Source organism: Amblyomma americanum, chromosome 11 (genome assembly GCF_052857255.1).
Source record: "Amblyomma americanum isolate KBUSLIRL-KWMA chromosome 11, ASM5285725v1, whole genome shotgun sequence".
NCBI classification, from domain to species: domain Eukaryota; kingdom Metazoa; phylum Arthropoda; class Arachnida; order Ixodida; family Ixodidae; genus Amblyomma; species Amblyomma americanum.
The window spans coordinates 6737744-6760202 of NC_135507.1; the positions used below are offsets into that span (position 1 = coordinate 6737744).

The 22459-nt window shown below is 47.9% G+C and overlaps 1 protein-coding gene across 1 annotated transcript in view; it reads left to right on the forward strand.

The window, feature by feature from the left end:
- Positions 1–22459, forward strand: part of LOC144111227 (tyrosine-protein kinase transmembrane receptor Ror2-like) — a 434452-nt gene that overhangs the window by 125896 nt on the left and 286097 nt on the right. The window contains exon 2 of the mRNA XM_077644442.1: positions 3502–3807. Within this exon, the coding sequence (XP_077500568.1) occupies positions 3502–3807 (306 nt within the window). The remainder of the gene's footprint in view (positions 1–3501; positions 3808–22459) is intronic.

Below are 22459 nucleotides of genomic sequence, written 5' to 3' on the forward strand. Positions count from 1 at the left end.
GATCATTTTCGGAAAGTTAGCATGCGGGATTTCAACACTCTTAAGGTCGCTAGCTCATTCTTTCCTAAAACTATTAAGCACTGGAACATCCTATCGCCTTCACCAAAATGTATAATTCATCCTCTTATATTTCGAAATGCATTTAAAAATGTTCGTGCATTTACAATGATTTTTGCCTACGTCTACGTGCTATATTATATACTTTATTATTTCGGCCAACATTATCATCTAAGTGTTATCAATAAACTGTGGAACCTACCGTACTACCTCTTTTCTACTTATCTGTTCGCCATCGCGTTAATTTTATTTTTTGCACCTTTTCTGCCTCTGTGTTTACCTATATCAGACGTCGGCTATAAATTTGCGATCCTCTGTGTTGTGTTGTTTTTGTTTTATTTTTTACTGATGTTTAATTTCTTTTCTCTAATACCCTCCTCACTTTAATCTACTGTGTACATTGAGGGTGAAGTAACAAAAAATTAAAGAAAATTAAGTCAAATAGAGTTACGTTTGAGTAGCGTTTGTGCAGACAGCTTTGTAAGGCATCCGGCGCTGCTTAGACAAGAACGCAGACTTCAGTCGGAGCCGGAGAAAGCTATTTATTCAGCTCGCACGGTGCGTGTTCTCTGATTAACTGTTGAAGATACGCAATTACTGTCGATAGTGTCTTCGGTTCAATGCTTCGTCGGCTGGACCCCTTGTTGGACGGCACGCGGACTCAGGCACCAAATTAAACAGTTCCTGTCGTCCGTCCTCTTTTCCTTCCTTCATTCCAAGTGAAATTCCTGCTCCTTTAGCTCCACCCTTTGCTCAAAGGTTCCCTTCCGCCACTAAATTGCGTGTCCAGCTGGGCGCGTCGTTCCCCGCTGCGTTGTCGTCTGCACCAGCCGATTTCCTTCCCGAAAAACCGCAGTCGTCTGTGTGCAAGAAGCGGTCTTGTTCCACTGCGGCGGCCGCCGACCGTTAGGGCGCAAATGAACTACGCTCCGACGTTGCCACAGTTGCGTGCAGTGGAGTCCCGAGATAATTCCCTGAGGACTACAGACACCGTTGCTTCGCTGCAAAGAATAATTCATGACTCCTCCACAAAACGTCCTTTGTGAGCCGTGCCCTGCGCTTTAACTTCGCAGCTAGTAGCATCGAGGTGCACTTGAAACCGTCGGGGAGCTTCCGAAGCCTACCCAAACGTGGCCTGTGCTTTCTCATTTGGCCGTAGACATTTGCATCCTAAGTTTCTTTCATTTCCCTAGGGTACCCGAGGTCCAATGCCACGCGCCGTTACTCGAGACACATTTTCTTTTAGTATTAGTAGTGGTTCACTACTCTGCCATTCTTCGGAGATATTCCGCTTGAAACTATAGATGTCGGCGGTGGCTTCAAAAGAAGGGCCATGACATGGCTCGAGGGAATGACACTGTTTCAGAACATGTGCGCTCAGTCGATTTAGATGGTCGTCAGGTTGAGACCACGCGTGTCACTACACGTTGCACACACTGCACACTAATTCACTCCGAGTCCTTTGCGCGCTCCTCCGGAAAACAGCCTTGTAGGGAGCAGCTCTCTTGGCGCGCTGCTAACGCTGTCCCCAAATCCGAGCTCTTTCCCTATAATTTGCGACTCGTAACGACTTCGGACGGACCCGCGAGCGCGTCGAGTTACAGCGCGCTCCCGTTTGGCGAGCAACCGCGACCAGTCGTCGCTTTGCCGACACTCCGTGCTAAAGAGCGGAGAGGGCGAAAACATAATGGGGAAAGGGAAAATGAAAAGAGGCAGTTGGGAAGAGAGGCAGAAGAGTCCCGAGCCCGGCGAGAGGGACGCGACAAACCAAAATGAGGTCTGCAATTAACGCTTTCGAGGCATGGAAGGGAAAAAAAGGATTGCACGGGTTTCCCGAACCACCCTGGCATGCCTCGCCGCCCTTCCCCGTTTCCCCATTTATTTCCCCGCCATGTACTGCTGCCGTAATTATAATCAGCGTTTTGCAGGCGCCTCTGGTTCCGACGTTGACGACGGACGCTCCTGTATGCGGGGTCGGCGATGGAACTGTTCGGAAGCAGTTGCCCGCCCTGCGCATCTCTCTTATTCCCCTTAATTTTCTCTTTCCCTTTCTTCCCGTGCTTCTGCTGACGACGTCTCGCCGGCCGTACGCTCGTCTCGTTCGCTGAACACGACTGATGAATACGAGACTGCGGAGGCGCCTGTGCTCCTGTTTATATTATCCTCCTAGGCTTGTTGTTTCGTCGGCGTGAAGTAGTTTAACACCGAATGGTGCGAGTTTCGCTGGTTGCTTGGCGCAGCGCTTAGAGGGGAACGACGTGTTCTCGGCGTTTCGGACGCCAAGCGGGTGGTTAGTGTTGTGGATGGGGTGAAGGAATGAATGTATCACTCGACGGAGAGATGAGAGATGTTGCAGAGGAGACGCTCAGAGATTTGATGACGGAGATGGCCCCCTTGAGCTTCCCTTCTCCCCGGAACGAACGAGCTTGCGCCTGGCGTAATTCGGGAACGAGAGATGCAGCGATGAAGATGGAGGCAACTGTCACTTGCCGAATTCGGCAAGCAAGCGGCCGCTTTGGTTGTGGCGGTGTTTAGTATTCCTGAGAGTTGTCTCGTTTTGGGCTCTTCAAGCTCACACTGCTTTGTGTGCAAATGAATCTTTTTCTTGTATTGTATTAATAACCGTTGTTCGAATGGGACGTTACATTTTTTGACCAGGTTTTTTCATTCTTGTATGGCGGTTGTCGCTTTAAAATGTCTCGGGTTTATACTTACCATCAGCGGGATGTGACTGCTAGTTCATGTACCTTAGAAACAGGTATTTACTTTTCGTATTAGATAATTTTTGGTGAGGTGTTCACATGTGCAGCTTCGCATTTGTAACGGTGCTTTAAGACAACGTGCGAGGCATTTTATGTACAGCTGCTAGTTTAGTTGTTTTAAGAATCGGCTGAGCGAAGATTTTTTTTATGAATATATCGTGAGCCATTTTTTTTTTGTCGGCTGCATGCTAGAGTGCGCGCGTCTGTCGGTTGAAGCGCGCTGGGAAATCTACACGATAGAAGCATTTGCATTCGCCTTCAATTCACAGCATTTTTCTTAATCTGCATAGAATATAATGAAATGATGCATCGTTGAGAGAAAACTGCTCGAAGGTGAATGGCCTGAAGTCCTGTGAACGTTCACACAGTTCAATAACCGCAAGGTTCGGTGATGACAACTCTCAGTTGATAGGTTAAGAAGGTTTCTCGTAAGCCGTACATCACGTGCTTACAGCACTCTTACGCTCCTTAGCTTAGAAAGAGTGGAAAGAAGGACTCCCTTCATGTCATTGGCACTGCAAAGGACAATGCCATTGGCACTGCAAAGTTCCGCAGCAGCTATCGTGGCCTGAGAACTTTTTGTCGAGACTGTACATTTTAAAGAGCTTTGAAGTCCCTTATATGTGCTGTACACTGGCACTGCAAGAACACTCAGCCACTTCTTCCCCTTCTGTTTGCGTAGAACCGGTGATCCTGGAGGGTCCCCAGAGCCGGACGGTGGTGCGGGGCTCCCAAACCGTGTTCCGCTGTCTCGTGGAGCCCCCTCCTTCTTCTCCTCGGCCACGGAGCGGCGGTGGCGTCACCAGTGTTACGTGGCTGCTGGACGGCGAAAAACTCTCGGAAGATGGTTATTCCCCATTGCGCTTCCTGGACAACGGCGGCCTGCTCCTCCGTCAGGTGGAGCCACGCGATGCCGGCTCGTACCGCTGCAGCGCCAGGAACGACCACGGCCTCGTCTACTCCGACGCTGCGGAGCTGGTCGTCCATGGTGAGTGAGAACTTCGGAGTCGTTCGCAGAAGCTGGGACCTTCGGTTCCAATGCCAATTCTTTATTTTACAGCCATAGCTGTTTGCGTTACGTTCGCCGGAAGTGCGCCGCCGGGCGTTCCACTTGACTCATACCATAGATGGAGGCGCGAGCGTTTTCGAAAGGGTTCTAAGGAAAGGAAGGACGCTGTAGCAGTCTCAATGTATGTCTGGACAGCTGGATCGTGTCGTGGAGGAAGGGGAAGGGAATGAAATGGGCTTGGATTAAAAAAAATTGCTGTGGTTCAATCCGGCGGAACCCAGTAGGACGAGCTAAAGCTATGTTAACCATGGTTATCTGGAAGAGCAAGGTTCCGGGCTAGGATTTAATGCATTTAAAATGAGCAAACAGCGCCATAATACACGGACACGCGAATATTTCGGGTCTGTGTCATTTCTTCGTGTGCCCGTATTTCATCGCGCTGTTTCTTCCTTTTTAATGGCTATCTAATCTGACGCCTTTCCATATCGTAAAGATCGTCAGATTCCTCTTGACGGCGACGGTACATCATCAAAGACTGGTTCTGGCACGTTGCTCATGCATGGCTTCGTGTGACGGTAAGCACACGCCGCACGCTTTTATACAGCGAACGGCACGTCACACGATTTCCGGCAGTTGCCAGCGTGCCGTCGGCTTCGATGCGAAGCTGTGGCGAGGTGTGGCGAGTCACGTCGCATGACGTCGAAGCGCGGCCTCCGCTCCTCCTGGCTTGAAAGTAAAAATTCATAGCCACATGGGGGGGGGGGGGGGGGCTTCAGCTTTGTACGGGAGGAGTAGAGATATCGCTCTAAAAAAAAAAAGTCTTGATAAGAGTGGCTGTTTGCACATGTTTGTACGTAGTTCCGCAGGAAGAAATGCAGTAGCCTCCTGTTATTTGCGCAGCCAGTGCTTCCGGTGAAATTAAATTAAAAATAAAATGCTTGCACTACCTCTCTAAACTGGGAAATTTAGCAGCATCTGTTTTTAGTGGTCTAAACGTCGCCGTTTGCGTTGTGCGTATGGCGCCTGCGCAAGCTGACACATTAATAATGGCTATCGTCCAGTTTCTTGAATTTTCCAACATAGGCAAACGTCGTCAGTTTTTTTCTTTCCGTGGAAGTGCAAAGTATGGGAAAAGAAAATAATACAGTAGTACTACTAGTTATTTGAAGGTGTTAGTAAGGAAAACAGGGTTTTTACTCATGTTGTCCTGTAATTCTCCTCCACCTTCCTTTATTTAATTTCCAGCAGGTCTTACGGTTAGAAATTGTGAAGGTGATGAGTGCAGTAAAAATGTGAATTAAACATATATTTCTTTTCATAGCTGTTCTTTTTCAAAACCGCCTCTCTTTTTTTTTTGATAGCTTGAGCTACCTGCGTTTATTTACGTTAAACATGTTTTGAAGATGTTTGATGCGACTCGCAACCAAAAATTCGATATTTGCACTCGGCATGGTTTTCGCCCCGAAAGAACTAATCTGAGTCCTCTCAGAGCCGTTCGCTCCTTCCTGCAGTTTTCCCTCTCTCTGCTGATTCTTCCCTGGCTCTCTATTCGCTTAGCTTCAAAGCCAGGAGCATATGCAGCATACAGTTGCCAGATGTCTGAGTTACTGAGCGGTGAAGAGCGGTGGTGTGAGGCAAGCTTTTCGATGCGTGCTCACAGAAGCTGGTTCTTGTCATGTTACGCCATGTGACCTCCGAACCGCGGTAAGTGCTGGCTCATAATTTTCCGAATTTTCACTGGCCATATTTTCTGATATCTGAATCTTGTCATAAAATCCTTTCGATATAAAAGGGGGAAACTCATGCATCCATTACAGCTTAATTTGCGTCGTGAAAAAAATCAACAATACAGATAATTCTAAAGAGGCGAGTTTGTTTTAACAAAGGCGTGCTTTGTTCGTTCTTTTAAGTTTGTTTATTTATTTAGTTAGTAATACCGTACAGGCCCCTAAGGAGGCACTGTTTAAGCGGGGGCGATAAATAAAAGATATATAATGGCTGTGCTGGAAAACAACACCAAAATTTGTTACTACAACCACTAATAAGTTCAAATAACTGCAATTATCAGGACTGACACAAAAAGCATGTAGAAAAATTCAATGGACCACTAGATTTTTTTCATCCTCGATCATTAATCATACATCATTGCATTCTCCAGCGTGCTGATATTACCGATCCAAAACGATTATATTTCTTTTCCTTAGCTACTCGAGAATGAAAATTTGCTTCTAAAAGACCTTTTCCAAGACCTATATTGGCTGTCTCGCTCCTGCTGTACCTAGCCGCTTTTATTACACATGTGTTGTTTTACACAGCTACGATACTTTTCAAGCTATCTTGAATTTAAAAAAGGAGAAGAAAAACGTTTCCGCTCCTGCAGCTACAAGAAATGGTTGTTTCTGCTTAGTTTGATTTGAGTGACTTTGGATTAATTGGTTCGCGTACTCAACCAACTTCTCATACAGCTGACATTCTCGAAGTTCTCCTAATGTATTGAATTTGAAATTAGCCGCTGAGGATCTATTTCTTCAATGGATGACCTCGCATATGCATTTGAGTAGCTTATAGATTGCGGCTGACTTTAGTGCATTTTATGACCTGTTAAGCCGGAGGGCAACGCTAAAGCGCTATATAGTCGGCTGTGCCCGCCGATCGTTACGCTCGTGTGGCCTGCTGAAAGCCCGCTGCTCTCAATGGAGCGTATAGCGTCTGAAGAAGCGGTGCGTCAAAAGGCGGCGCAACGCTAGGCGCCACGGCGAAGCAGCTAAAGGTTATCGTACGTTTCGTCCATGCGGCGCCAGAAATGTAAACGAACTGAGAGAGAGGGCGACGGAGGTCCGTAGTGGGAAGTAGGGAAAGATGACGGGCGGCGTGAAGGGGAAGTAGAGAGGAGGAATGTCGGGTACGAGTCCCGTGGGTTTTCCTTCCTGCTCCCACCGAGCCTCAAGCTTCACCACCCCTGTTCCCTATCGCAGGGTTCATTCAGTTCGGGAAGTAGTCCCCGGCCTGCCATCTCGGCAAAAGAGCAAACCTAAACACATCCGCGGTAGTGGCAAGAGTCGCGGGAAATGGGGAAGGAGGAGCGGCAACGAGGGATGGCTTCTTGTCCCGTCGCTTTTGCTTTGTCTTGTGAGCGTCACGTGACGTCGCACTACTTACTAATGGAACAGAATTAAATTACCAATTTTTGCCCTTGGGACCTCTGGGACTCGCGCCCATGCCTGCGCTCGCGCAGAGGCCTCGGTTGCCCCGACTACGACCGGCACGGGTGATCTTCTTAGGGAAGATGACGGAGGATGGGGATGTGGGGAAGTGGTAACGTCGTAGCGGAGTGCTGCGCGCATATACACGGCTCTGTTACGCTGCTGTTCCTCTTGCTTCCGAGCTGCCTTCGTGCCTGCTTCCTCCGCCGCCTTTCGTTGCGCGGTGCCTAATTAATCTTTGCTGATTACGGCGTGGGCCCCCGGTGGAAAGCGGGAAGAAAGAAAAAAAAGAATGGAAGCAGACTCTGGAGGAGCGAAGTTGTAACAACAAAGAGTCGTGAGCACAAAAGGAAGATGAGGGGGAGGGTGGGGCAGAAAAAAATAAAGAGGGAAGCGCGCAGTGCCTTTCGCGTGGGATGCGTTGAGGCGTACCTCCCTTTGCCGCCTCCACCAGTCTGGCCCCGGAGCTGTCTTCATTCTCTCTTCGCGTGCAGGTTTTCGCACAGCCTGTCACATTATACCCGTGCACTGTACGCGCCACCTTCGCGTTCTCTTGTGGCTGGTTTTCTGCACGACGTGCTTTGTCCTAACCGTGCGCGTACCTTCTTTTGGGCGTCGGCGCTTATTTGTTGTGAAGGCGGGATCCTGAGAGCATTGGAGAGTCCAAACATGATTACGACGACAAGGCAGCTGTCGCTTACTTTTTGTGTTTACATGTTTGTTCATCCCTTCGTTTGTTTCCAGGCTCGCGTTGTTGCGGCGTTGTGCTGGCCTGACGAAGGTGTCACCTCAGCACTAACTGCCCTTTGTCTTACGCTTCGATTCGCAGAGGGCGTCGAGGCGCGGGCGTGCCTGCGTGCGACGGAGGATTGTTTCCCGGCATGCATGCGGCATTGTCTCCTGAGCGATGCCAGCAATACTACGTAGCTTTGGTGGCTCCGGAAAAGCAGCTGCACTGCTGAGCGTATGCATAAGAGGCACTTACTTGCTTGTCATTTGTGAAGTATTAGCGGAATAGCCCCATGAACATCTGATAAGCACTGTTTCAATACACCGTGCGGGGTCCAGAATTCGGTGTAGTGTATCCAGTCCTCACGAGACGAGCTGTGGTGTTTCGAGACAACGTTACACAATCCGCGCGCCTTAGCAGCTACGAACCGGCGTGTGCACGACTAACAGCGTTCAGCTTTCATTTAAAGCCAAAAATGGACAAATTGCTCCACCTTGTCCTCGAGATGCACGGTTAGAGTTCGGAATGGCAGACGGCGGAAGGGGGGGGGGGAGACTAAGTGACGCTGATGTCTGGCAGCCCTCACATTAAAAGGCAGCTCCGGGCGTTTCTGAGGCTCATCATATTCCAATGAAACTGAAAGTTGACGTTTTTCCTCGTTCCTGATTATTTCCACCAAGTTTGGCAGAGAGAAATAAAAAATTTCATTCCGGCGCAAATCTATTTTCAAGCTTGCTGTTCTCGTCAGGTCTGATTTGTAAGGGCAAGACTTCATCTGCAACTTCAAAAAAATTCCCCCCACGTTAATACCCGCTTCTCGATTTACTAACAAAATTTCAAGGATTGTATCAGGCGCTCTCAAGCATTCACCCATTCAACGCGCCTACGAGTGTTTTTCTAACAATCTTTGTGACGTCATCGCTGCGTCACGCGGAGCATCATGCCTGTAGTTACGGATTTACTTGCCATTTGGATTTGCTGTTCTCGCGGTTATCTAACGGTCCCTCTTGGATATTTTGAAAACGGTTTGTTGGGGTGGAGACACGGGACACTAAGGAATACGTTGTGACTATTAATCGAAAATGCTTGACAAACCCTTTGAAATCTAATTTTACGGTCGCAGTTATCATCCTCATATCCGCCATCACTCTAACGACAGCGCGAGTGATCGAAAAATGGCGCACACGGCCATGTTCATTCTCTATACTTCATTAAGGTGAATGTTTCCTGGTGCTTGCGCCACCTGCCGCCAGGTGCGTCTGCTGCTCCAAGTTCGCCCGCTCATCTTCTCTTTAGCTTTCACACTCTTCCTGTCTGCGTACAAAAGGTTGCCACCGGCGCTGAAGACTGCGCCGTTAACAGCTTACACTGCTCTTATATTCTTATTTTTCTCCGGTCTCTGTCGCCTGCCGGCGCTGCAGCCTTCGGAAGAGGAGACAGGCTACGGGCTCGAACTAAAACAGCGCAGCGTCCAACAAATTCGACTACCGGCTGTACACAAGGGTTGGAAGGAAGAGTGGGGGGTGAGGGGAGAAGACGTGTCTGAAATAACCGTCACTTGTTTGTCGACCAAGAAAGCGCCGGGCCTGGGCGCCCGCATCTTTCTCTATCTCGACGGGTAACAAGAAGATAGAGGCGCGTGTGCGGGTTGAAAAGGCTTAGTGGAAGGAAAGGGGGTTGAAAAGGGTGAGGGGAAGTAGCGCGGTCGTATGAAAGGCGGGAGCTCAGGGCGCAATCGAATTCGGAGCCAGATTTGGTCGGATAAAGGCTGTATAAATATAGATACACAGCCGCGCGGTACTGCTCGGAGCTTTTGAAAGCGCGCCTCGCCCTGGCAAGCAACCCTATCTGTAACCCTGCTCTCGTATATTGGCTTCGAGGGATGGGAAAGGCAAAAAGGGGTGGCGGATCTCTCTTTTTCTCTCTCTTTCTATTCTGCCGCTTTTTAGCTTTATAGATTTCTCGGTCCGGATACGACTGTGTGGCTAAATTTCCTGAGCTGGCGACGGTACCCAAACAAATCTGAGGTTTGAGCGCCTGCATTGTTGGATTAGTTTCTGTGTCTTCAAACGACGCCGAGCACCTGTGGCAGTTGTATTTCATTGACATATTTAATACGCCCCCTTTCAGGCAACTAACTGCTCGCCCATTGCACAATGCAAACGCCTCCGGAGAATTTTTATATACACGAGAACTGAGATGTCGGGTTTCGCCGCGAAAACTTTTGGGGCGGAACGCGCAGCACGTTCTAGAAAGCCTGCTACTGTTCGAGTCGGTCGCTTTGGCAGCGTCGTCCCATGGTGCTGTGAATGCCCAGGAATAACGACATTCGCTGTTGCGCTGGTGCGTACGAACTTGAAAGAGCTTTTGTAATGCCTCGTCAACTATGAAAAAATTTGACAAGTCGATCGTAGCTAATTTTCTTCGTGTCTTCTCTCCTCTCCCTCGTTCGACCTCTGTCTCTATGTCCCGGCAATGTGTTTGTCTTGCGCCCTCATGTCTCGATGCCGCGCTTTCGGCTCTGGCTTGGCGCAGTAGATATAAGCGCGTTTTGAGAGGAGTGTTTCTTTTTCCTCCAACTTTCTCTCCGGATGGAGAGATAGAGGGAACAATCTTTCTTCCGCCGGCGCGTTTGTAGTGTAAATGCTTGTTCACCAGCCTCTGTTCCGGTTGGAGGAACCATGAACGTAGCCCGGGTGCCGGAAGCTTCGAATGAAAATCAAATCGGCTTACGAGTTCAGGCCCTCTGCCCCGGCGGCTAAGAGCTTCCGGAAAATCCGTAATCCTGTCGGACTGAAGTGGCTGCAGGCTCTGCCTCCAGTGCGCACAGTCGACCCTTATTATGGGTTTGCTTGCTGTTCTTTCTCGTTCAGCGCAACGAGTTGTGACGGCTGCAGTTCGCCAAAGTTGGCTATAAACGTTTCGGCAAAACAGCGCCTGAAAGCATTAGCTTGGAGTGTTTCGAAGCGTCTATTCCCATGTTGTTTAGGTGAATTCACGTTGACGCGCTTACGAACAACTGTTGCGTAAAGTGCTTCGCTAAGGCCCGCTTATATACGTGGGCTAAGCTCCTTATCGGTTCCAACGTAGGCTATGTACACGTTCGCAAGAACGTGGCAAGTGGACAAGTAAAATTTTACGATGCTAAGAAAGATTCGAGGATGCGAGCCATATCGTGTATTGAAGGGTTCTGGATTGATTTTGTCTGCCGCGGATTCTTCGGAGAGAAACCTTAACACATCTACAGTTTTGCAGTTCACTTTAGTCAAAATGCGGCTGCTGTAGCTGGGACAGAACCTATAGACTCTTGTGCTTCGCAGCGCAAATTCATTGCGACTGAGCCACCGGGATGATGAACAGCTTAGTAGCCAGCGGGGCTCGTTGTGTCGCGAAAGGTGCAACATGGCGTCCGCCTCTTTAGACGCCCTTTCGTGGCTGCTATGGCAACAAACAAGGAGTAGCTGTCTCCGCTACCTCCGTTAAGCTTAGGAGGGACCGAAGTCGGGAAACGATATTGCTGGCAGCGAAGAAAATTTTGTCCTTAAGCTTCGGATTAAATACGAGGCTCCCATGTTTTGAATCTAAGAATTGGATACGGAGCCAAGATAAGCAAGCGTATTATTAGGACGGGTGTTGAAAACGTTCTTTACCTACGCAGGTGACATAAAGCCACGCGGTATTTCCAGAATTTAAGACCGTACCACGCCTGCATTCATTTGCGCAATGACTGTCAAACTGTTGTTACGGCGGACTGTCGGATCCGGATGGCGGCAACAGAATTCATCAGTCAGAGAGACTATTTTAAAAAAATAGTTTTGTTTCACGCTTATCGGCACGTACTTTGTCTCACGATTTCTTGGCACTGAGGTCAAGCTGCTCTGCCAGTGAAAGGCGCGATCATGTCTGCGGCCTGTTCTTCATTAGGAGAGCGCCGTAATTCAAAAGGAAAACAGCCAGATTAGTTACTGTGTGATTGCAAGGCGTTTGAATCCGCGGCTGTGATCGGCCAATGAAAAAGCATGCGTCACAGGAGAGTTCATAATCCATGCTGCGCTTTCCGTACGCAATCTTGACAGCCTGAGCATATTTTATAGCTTCCACAGGAGTCGCAGTGGGTCGTGAGATACAGTATGGGCGGCAGTCGAATCTAAACCATGCTGACAGACTTTCGTGTTTGTACACGTGCGGCATTGAAGACCGCGTTTCGAGCCTCAAAACTCGTTACTGCAATATACCGAGACGTTCACTCGTCTAAAAACACTGTGCATGCGGAATAGGGCGTGGGTGTGGTTAACAATAAGCGTAGAAGCATAGTCACAGAACAAGGAGTAGACTTCAGACCCGCCTTCGTGGCTCAGGCTCAACATGGCGTTCGCCACTGCACCAGGAATCCAACCTTGGGCTGCAGAGCCCAAGGCTGAACTCCGGGTGTTATGACTGTATTTCAAGGCACGTTAAAAATCCCCAGGAGGTTAATTGGCAGCTGTACACTAAACGTTCTCCGTAAGTTATTCCATAATTATTATTCGACATTTAAAAATCACAGTTAATTATTAACCAACCAGATATTCAATTCATTAGTAATTAACAAAACCTTCTAGTTAATTATCCAGCCTTTCCAGCTTAATAGTCAAAACAGCGCCTTCGGACCATCGCACGGTGGCCAGCGCGAAAGAAAACGTTGGAGGACTCCTATGCTGCGCCTATGAGTTGATGTGACAGAGTCCTCCGTTTAGTGCGTCATCTGATGCTGATGTGGCTCTTTAGGTCCTTTGACTCATCTGCTTTCCATTCTGAGCAGTTTGACACGTTTGAACGCATTTCTTATTTTCTTGATTTTTTCAATTAATTATTGATCAATTACAGATTAAATTTTCTTAATGAGCATAGTCAAGTATTGAACTTTTATTCTGAGCATTTTGACACATTTGAACCCTTTTTCGATTGTTTTATCTCTGTAATTAATCAATTAATTGCAATGATTTTATTTACTCGTGATCGCCTATAACACCCCATTCAGTAATCAATCACTATAACCACAAATTGCCATGATACAATTTTTTTTACGCAGCCCCCGATTATTTCCGACACGTAGTGCCGACTATACTATACTACGCCGATGGCTTTGCGACCGAACGAGTTGTACACGCTATCGCCTAATAAAGGTGGTGACGTCAGGCCTCAGGTGGTGGCTTGCTATCGAAACCATTAAAGGATGCTTTACTTTCCGAGACAGGCCAACAGGCGTGTTAGCCGGGGCTGGCGGGTAAGCACTGGTGGAGTTTAGCTTAATAGTTGCATTGAGGTGAGCTTTCTCACTAAAGCTTTCACTTTTTCTCTGTCTATGAACGCGATGTCCCAAGAATTGCACCATATTAATTAAAAAAGCGTGCCAATGAAAAAGAATCCTTGCATCGTAAAAAACCGCGCTCACACAGATCGCGACGAGCTCGTTTGTAACTTCGAATGACTGAATTCCTGTTACCGGGGGGTTGCAGATTATTTCGCCCTTTTTTTGGAAGCATGATTGAGCGAGCGGAGAAAAAAAAATTATATTGACTGGAGGCGGGATTAGTTCCTCGGACATCGAGTGGCGTGCACGAAAAAAAGGAAAGCAAATCAGAATCGTTTCTCTACGCGCCGTTAGCGGCGCCCTTTCCCTTTGTGTTTTCTTCTCTCGTCACTGAACCCGGTCACCTGATTCCTTTCTTTGGGTTTATTCTTTCTTCTATAGCTTCTTTATTCTTATCTTTTCTTTCTTTCAATGGGACTTCTTTTCCCTCTTTCTCAATTGTGTCCATTGGTTAATTCTTTTGTTACGGTTACAAGCTTTTTGCGCGTGTGGGCATCAGTCACACTTCCGGTGCACTCCTGACTCCACTTAATAAAAATCGACTCTTACTTTTGCCGGACGCGTTTAAACTTAGGAGTCGAGCTACATCATTATCAGGCTGAAGCTGTCATATTTTCTTCTTCGGAACACAGCACGTGCCGTAAGCGTTCAGCTTTAATCCCTTACCATTCGAGGATTGTCGGGAAGGCACATGAAGAATGTTTTAACCCTGTCTCATTGGGAATTGCTGGAATGGGAAGAGCGGAAAAGAACGGAGAAATTTTGACGGTGAATATTCGCTTCTTCTTTTTTATATTGTGGACCCTTATGCATCTTCAAATTCGTTTCGTGGCACTTTTTTTTTGGCCCGTACTGGTGGAGGAGTAGCTGGCTGGCGTGTGCTCATATTTGGATGTTATTTTTTTATTGATATTCATTTTCTTCGTGTTTCCGTTCGATGGAACAGAAAGGGACACGGACGAGGTTTATTAAACGGCCAAACGATCCCGAGGTCGTTATCTCCAGGTCATTAAAAGGGCGCAGGAACGAGCACATCGGATGATGCCGTGAACGCCAGCAGTAAAAATCATTAGAGCGCTGAAAAATATATTCGCAAAATACAAAATAAACAACACATAAGAATTACATAGAGGCACGAGGAGGTTTCTGCCCTACTTTGAGTATAGCATTTCTTTGGCTTCCTGATTTTTTCTAAAAATTTTATCGACAATGTCGACGTCAGCAGCTTTGCTTGCGATTGACGGGCGTTGTTATTCCGTTCTTTGTAACTCCTGATGTGTCTCCTTCGCGCCTGCTTCTCCTTCTGTTTTCTTTTTTTCGAATTCGAAATGCTACTTTTTCTTACACGGAGAGGAGTTTGCGGTGTTTTCTTGCATATTTAATCGGAGGCAGCGGAGATTTTTATTACTAATGTTATTAATTCCATAATCTCGCGTTTTTTATTTCTGTTCATTTCACATTCGCCCTACGAGGCAAACTCGCAGAATTCGTGCCGGGGGTGGACGTAGGCCTCTGATAAAACGAGTGTGATTGATCTCAGTTCGAATGTACTTTCCGTGTCAAACTTGCCCGTTTCGTCAGCTCCTGATCTGCGAACGAAGGTTTCTTCCCCTGTTGCGAGTTTGTTGTTTTCGTCTAACTATGTGGTTAGAGTCGAGATGTTTTGTGCTTGTAACCAGATTCCTCGCGTGTGCAGTCAGTGGAACCTTTTTATCTGCTGATTTTTCATTATGTTTCCCTTGGCTCTCTGGCCGATCGCTTTTCCTATTGATAGCGTTACTGCATTGCTTTCCACTGCCGACCAGTTTCCATTTAGGTCTTGGATGCTCATTAGCGTCTCTCATCTTGTCCTTTGTCCTGATTCTGGAGCTTTATTAAGGAGAGGACTCGAGTATAGCTGCAGGCTTCAAAGGAAAGTCTGCACTCCTTCACTAAGTGAGGTACTTGTGGTGCATCACCTGTTTCAGCCTTACACCAGGTAAATCCAGGAACTTGCTGTCAGTTTCTGTGTGCGTAGCAGCTTTCATTCTGTGCAGCATATTTGTACTTCGTCGTTTTAATCCATTGTTGTCATATTCCATTCACTTTGATGCAGTGTTTTACAGTTCAACTTTACTACAAGCTTATAGTTTTGCTTGTGTTTTGGGCGGAACGAATTGACTGGACGTAGCTGCAAATATCGCTTTTCTCACAGTTCCGTGTATGGAGACGTTGTGCGTGCTGCACCTTAAACTGCGATAGTTTGCGTGGTTAAAAGCGACCGCGTAAAAATACTGCATGGGTGTTGTTAAACTACTGTTCTGCATATGCACCATGCGCACTGGTGTACACGCAAGCGCAAAGCAAGAATCATGCCCTCTTGCTGGTATCGCCTGTCTCGGAACTTCTCCAGCCCACCCTGTCGTCCATTCTCTGCTCCATCCTTTCTTCCCCCTTTTTCCCTTCCCCTTCAGCGCTTTCTCCCGGCGCCTCTCGGCTCATTATTCTCCGCGACTCCTCCTCTGCTCCCCGGCTTGACCCAACGAACCGAAAACGCGAAAATGATGCCCACCCTCACTCGTTTCTCTTTGCAGCTTCCAGCATTCCTCTTTTGCCTTTTTCTTTCTTCCTTCTCTTCTTATTCCCTAGACGTCCTTCTCCTCACCGGACAGCGGCAGTAACCGGCGCACCAAACTGCCTGCACCACCTAGCTGCACACGGCGGTATATGATACCGCTGCGCGCATGGGTGTGCAGAGTATACGCTAGGAGCAGGGTGCTTTCTAGTTGTCCCTTCTTCCCCCAGCAGACTACCCTTTCTCTTTCTCTTTCTTTTTCTCTTAGCGTCTGCTCCGCGGAAATGGCGCATAGCCTTGATTCCGTTTTGGAATGGGCTCCTCCCAGCACTCCTTTCCCGAGTATAGTCTCCTCTTTTCCCTGATTCCTCACGCTCCCAAAAAAGCAACGCAAGCTCTCGCCGATGCTCCTGGCACCACCGCCATCGCCAACACCACTTTCACCGTACCATCACTTATCCACAACCTCCTCTCTCTCTGTTTCTCTTACGAAATATTTCCTCCCTTCTAGCCAACAGTCATGACGACGGAACTTCGGAACGGACGGGTAAGTGTTATGTGAGCAACTCTTCCGTGAGGAAAGGAAGAAGTGTTGAGAAGGAAGTCGAATAAGGCGGCGGTGGGTCGTTGACCGAGGTCCATGTTTTCCCCTTCTCCTCCTATTCTTCTCCATATTCTTTTACGCCCAACGCCACTACCCGTTTTGATTGCCGGGGCGGGGAGCTCATGGGAGTAGAGAACCGTTTTTCTTTGCCGCATGACTTTGCTCAGACGGCGTAAGTCATTCCCCTTCCTTCTTCTGAAGCTGTGAACGAAACCGCCGCGCTTTGCTCGACATGCGTGCAAGACCGCGGTGGGGTGTACCCTTCTTTACGCTGTGTTTATTATTTTCATCTCTAATTGTTTTTTCTCACTCGTCAAATTTTTTATTGCTCGAGGATGGTGTCCCACGCAACGAAGGTTGTCTGGGGTGCACCTCGGGCTTACCGAAATGTTTTTGCACCCTCCGAATACCTTTATGTTGATGGGCGGAAGACGTTAGGGCCATGATGATGGCGCTTCTTCCAGTTTCGCTGACGCATGTCTGAAAGGTTGCGGTGATGGCAGTGATTCTGGGTTATCGAGTTTCCTGACGAAGTCGGCAATTTTGATGAAATACGGCGTACTAGACACCACAGCTCTTTTGTAGATTCCATGGCATCAAGCCTTCCTCTTGACTGGGAAAGTGTATACTGAGGTCGTCGCACTTCGCATTGAGATTGTACGATTAATAACTAACAGAAAAAAATCATCGGCGATGGATGTGACAGGCACTACTACTGCAGGCTGGAATTGGATGCCGCCTTTATGTTGCGGCACCATTTCCTCTTATATTAAGTTCAGCCGCAAAATGTTCACTATATCTAGTGCTAGCATACTTCGTCTGGCTAGAGGTACTTTACCGGTTTGGCAGGCTATGAGGGGCGCAGTAGTGGAGGTATCGGGATAATTTCGACCACCTGGGGTTCTATAACGTGCACTTACATGGCACAGTACACGGGCTTATATTATTATGAAAGACACTGGCTATTTACCTGCAGTTGCCAATGATGTGCGTGTTTTATATGTTTATGCAACCATTTTTTTTAAGTATTTTCCTCGTCGACTACTGTAAAGCATGCGTATCTTCACTGAGTTTGCGGCTTGCATTTTCTTTACCCGCCACACTCAGAGACACGGACATCGTAGTTTCCTTGCCTGCTACTTTTCATCTGTAGCTCGCATCTTCAGAACTTTCTGTAGTGGGGGTGTGTAAGCATGCATTAAGTGTAGCGACGTAGCAACATAATCCGAGCTTGTGTACGACTTAGATGCACTTTCTCCGCCCGTCACTCTCCTTAATCCTCCTTCCTTTCGGGGAGCCTCTACTGCTAGCGTTAAGTGGGAAGTCTACTTGAGTTCTCATTCCGAGTTCCTTCACTCCGACTGCTCGCTTTCTCGGGTTCACTTATGCACTATTCGTTTTATTGTGTTTCTCGTGGCAGACCCTTTGGCCAGGCTGGCTTTGGCGCATAGTCAGTGATTTCGCTGAGTGGCTACGTGGTTTCGCTCAAAAATAAAAGGAGAAACAACAAACAAACAACACAGGAATGAGCGGAAAGCAACGAAAGTAAATGGGGTGTGTGGCGAAGCGTGACAACTCAAGCAAAGCTGGAAAATCCGCCTGGGTTGCGGGTTTTTCTTTTCGAGGTGCCATTTTTCCTTACGCCTCGGCTGTTGCAGAATCTCCCATTGCCGCACCACGCCACCGGAGGAAAGCGAAGAGAGTGGGGTGTCCCCCCATCCCCGTCGCTAGCAGCGGAGAGAAACAATCTCGAAAATACCAGCATTATTTCTTTCTTCGTCTCTCTGGCGTTCCTCTTTTTTCTGCACAGATATCAGACTGCGCTGCGGTTTGTGCAACGCAGAACCGTCCTATATCGGCTCGAGACGGCTTAAAAACCGCGACGCTGCAACATAAGGAAAATAAGTGGTATACCAAAGACGCCGTCTCGGCAGAAATGGGACGAGGGAAAGGCTGGTCGATGTCCCGTTTCCTTTTTTTGTGGAATTGGTTTTAAAAGAAGGAAACTGAAAAAAAATAGTAACATTTGTTGTCTGCAGAAACACTGTCGCCCGTGTGTCTTGTCCCTGGGCTCGTCTTGGCTCCGTGCTCTCTCGCCGGTCTAGTGCTGCATCCTATAAGCCTTGAGTCAGGATGCATAGCACTTCAAGGGCGTCTTGCGGGTCCGCATAGCACCAGCCCGCGTGGAGCAGCACCCGGGATTTGATGATCCGGAAAGTCAAATGTGGCCGGCTCCGAGGGGTTCCATGCCATCCTGTCTTCTGGACGCGGCTTGTCTTTACTTAGCTTGGTTTCGCTTGCCGTGGCAGCTGTTTGCTACACCCTGCTTATGCGGTGCATGCGCCCGCAGCTTTCTTGATGTGAAGAACGAGGGCAAGGCGTGGGACAAGGTCCTATGGAGGCAAGCACCTCGGGGTGAATGAATTCATAAGACGTCTGTAGAGCACACGTCCGTGCAGTGTGTGGCCCACGTCACTACATTCTTTGTTATACGTTTTCTTCCTCAAAGGGAGATGATAGACGAAAGCTGTCTTGTTTTGTTTTTTTCAGTTTTATTGTGGCTGGCAGGGTTTCCCCCTAGTGCACCACCTGGAAAGTGGACGTCACGAAGGCAAATAGCCGCGAATATTGAGGCTGAGGTCATCGGTCGTGTTTGTTTACTTTTATTTTAAGAAAGCAAACTGTTCGTGTCGTGCAAGGGGAAGGCAGTATGTATTGATTACTTTTTTTGCAAAAAAAAGAAACAAACGCGCCGACATGACCAATGTATCTCTGCTGTTGACAGGCAGATAAAAAAATGAAAAGTTGATAAAGTATGTTATGGCAGGGAAACAAAAGGTCTCAACATGGACGGTGGTGAGCAGCGAAGTGAAAATGTTCGTGCTGCCATCTGTCCCGTGATGTGCATCCCATTCCTGAAATCTGCCGTCCCGCCCACGGGAGAAATTTTTAGCCTTGATATAAAATTCTCTGAAAAGTGGGAAAGAAGCTTGTGTCGTAGCACTAAACTACGATGAAGAATCCATATTTTTGCTTTGCGGCTGCTTGTTTTTTGAATGAACGTTCAAATTTGGTGCCCTCCACGATGTTAGAGCTGCGCCGATATTGCGGATGTGACGAATCGGACCTTTCAGGCTAAAACGAACGGAGTCACCGAACGGCTAGCAGAAGTTTTTATACTGCAGGACTTAATATTTTCCACTTTATTACACGGAATTTCTCTACTAAATTCCGAGTCCTTAATCAGAACTGTGTGCTATCGTCAGCCCCCTTTTTATGTAACGGCCATCACATAGGTTATGAAGATTTGTGTTTTACTTTCGGGGAGAACTTATGAACCACTTCTGTTGTTCGAACCGTTGGGTAACTTAAGCTTTCTCCAAGATGATTGCATTGGTCTTGCTGGACTCAGGTACGGCAGTTTTACGAGACGGCAATAAAAAAATAATAGGATGAAAGATGCGAGAAAAACTAGCGAGCTGCACCCAGCGCGGTGGTTTTCTTGCGTTTGCGGTCATTGCATAAGAATCTTTTCATAACTAACGTGAGCCTGCAAGTGTGCCGCCTTTCGTGATTTTTCTTTCACAGCTCTCTTTTTCAAATCTCCAATCATGCACGCAGTCATTTTGCTTTTTTGTATCTCATTTTAATTTCGCTTAACTCATAGGTCGGCATAGGCGTCACCTTCAAACGAAGAGCTTTGGCGAAAATTTTCTGCCCTATTTAAAACTTTTTGAGACGCGTGTCGAAGCAGTGACAATGAAAAACTTTCAACTTTTTCCTCTGCGAAATAGCCTTAATAGCTTAGTAGCGTTAGCTTAACCACTGTACTATGTGCGCGCGTAATTTTTAAACTGACTTTTTACAAAACAGTAACCGTGAGCCGCCGCGGCTGCTCAGTGGTTATGAGGCTTGGCTGCTGACCCGAAAGACGCGGGTACGATCCCGGTCGTGCCGGTTGCATTTCGATGGAGGCAGATTGCTAGACGCCCATGTACTGTGTGACGTTATTCAGCGTTAAAAAACCTCAGGTGATCGAAATTATTCATATTCTTTCACTACGGCATCGCTTATAGCCTGAGGAACTTTGGGAAGTTAAACCCTATAAAATTTCCCTCCACCAGCTATCTGTCTCGCTAATATCTGTCTCGCTCCATATTTGAAATCAGATGGTTTCTTCTCTATGTCGCGGTTCATGTTCTCTGTGGCACTAACCAGCCCAGATATCCAACTTCTTTCTTTTTGAAGTGCTCTCCGCAAACTCATTCAGAGGAACACACGCACTTCAATGTCTCCGAAAGTTTCCGGTCACTTGCGCACAGATGCTGAAATCTCCTGAAGCATGTAGGAGCTGTTCAGTACGCCTGCGTGGGTTGTGTCCACCCTCTGATGTTTCTGTGTCTCGGGAAAAAAAAAATCTGCATTTATAGCCTCTGTGAAAAGTCAGCAATACACAAGCAATCCTGTGGAGGCGTGTTACGGGCCACTTATGCTAGCCCCAGAGGTTCTAAAGTGCCGAAAGAGTGCGACGCACAGTTTGCCTCAGCGTCCTGATACCTGGCGCTCCATGGTTGCCTGAAGTGAATCTCTATGCATGTCCCAAGAGTAAACTGTGTTACCTGAAGTCTATCGACCAAAGCTTCGATCGCGCTATTCTTTTCGTACGCCGGCAGCTTATTTTGCGTGAACGTCCTGGAGCACGCGGTATGTACTTACCTCTACAATAACCTTGAGCGCCTGCAAGCATACCTCAAGTTCAAAACACCCTTCTTGAAACGCATGCCATGTATATTGTACTGTGTGTAGCAAGTTTACGGGATGCATGCACTGGAAATCAATTTATTCCAGCGCTCTCTAGTTTTCAAGGCGCCTGGTATTGATACCAGTTGATGGCAATTGCATGTTCCATCATGGTTCCTGACATTTCTGGCGCTTTTGCCCTAAACTAATTTCTTACCGCACACCGCGCCCCGTTAACTTTTGCTGCGAACTGTAAAAAGAAATATCACCACGGAAAAAGGGAGCACAAATTTATTCGTTGAAAATTGTTGGAAGGGTCCGAGTGTCTGAAAAGGTAGTGTGCCTATTTCTGCCTCTCTCTCTATTTCTTGCTTGATGAAATTCTAATGCCGGCACGTGGTAGGGACGGGTGCGCGGGTGAGTCTACAAGGGGCAGGAGTTTTACCGGGGCGCAAATTTGATTTTGAACGGGGTCGGGCGTGTCTCGCTCGTGGCACTGAAGGTTGAAAGATCGGGGGAGGTGTACTAAGTGGCGGTGAGCAACTGTTATAGGCACGTGCGCGCATGCACAGACACACAGGGCAAAACGCACGTACGTGCATACGTGCTTGACAGAACCCATCAGTGACGCGAAGGAAACCGTTGAAACGAACACAGGAGGAGAAAAAAATATGAGCTTACAGGACGTTGGCGCGTTTCACGGCCCCCGATGTTGTTTGTGTAGGTGGCAAGAATGGGCTGTTCCAGCACGCTGCTCGCTGGAGCATAGAGAACATAGAAGACTGAGTGTGATGGTGTAGGAGTTGCATAAAAGGCGAAGGGTTGGGGGTGGGGTGACTAAGGGAAGACATGATTGTTGAAAGGAGATTGAAGTGTGGGTAGGGGCTGAGGCAGGGGTTGTAAGCATGGTTCTGGCAAGGCAACTCAGTGCGTGCTGCAAAGGAGCCCGCGAGCTGAACGCTAGGACACCCGGCGGTGAAGCATATACGAAAAATCAGGGAATAGTTATGCGATGGAGAGCGCTTTATGGAGAAGAAGAAGGGGGGGGGGAGATATTTTTTTCTTTTTCTCAGTGCTTGTAGACGAGGATGAAAGCCTCGCACGTAATGTGAGGAGGGGTCAGGGGAGGGGGGGCGAGCTTCAGGCATGGGGTCCGCTGATGAGGCCCGAGATGACTGATGGTGATGACGGCTCGCCTGACGGGGCGCCGTCCTTCACTTCGCTCGTAGCGTGGCTCGCGCAATGCGTCGCCTCGCAAACCCCTTTAACCCTTCTCGTACTACGTACGAAAACCTCCCGTCACCTATCCCGCCTATCACGTGAAGCTCGTGTATGTCTTCTTTGCCTAATCTTTTTTTTTCTCTTTAGTCTGGTTTTCGCTTGCTTCCAGATTCTTTTTATCTATAGCTCTTATTTATGCTTTCAAATTTTTATCCTAGTTTTTCCA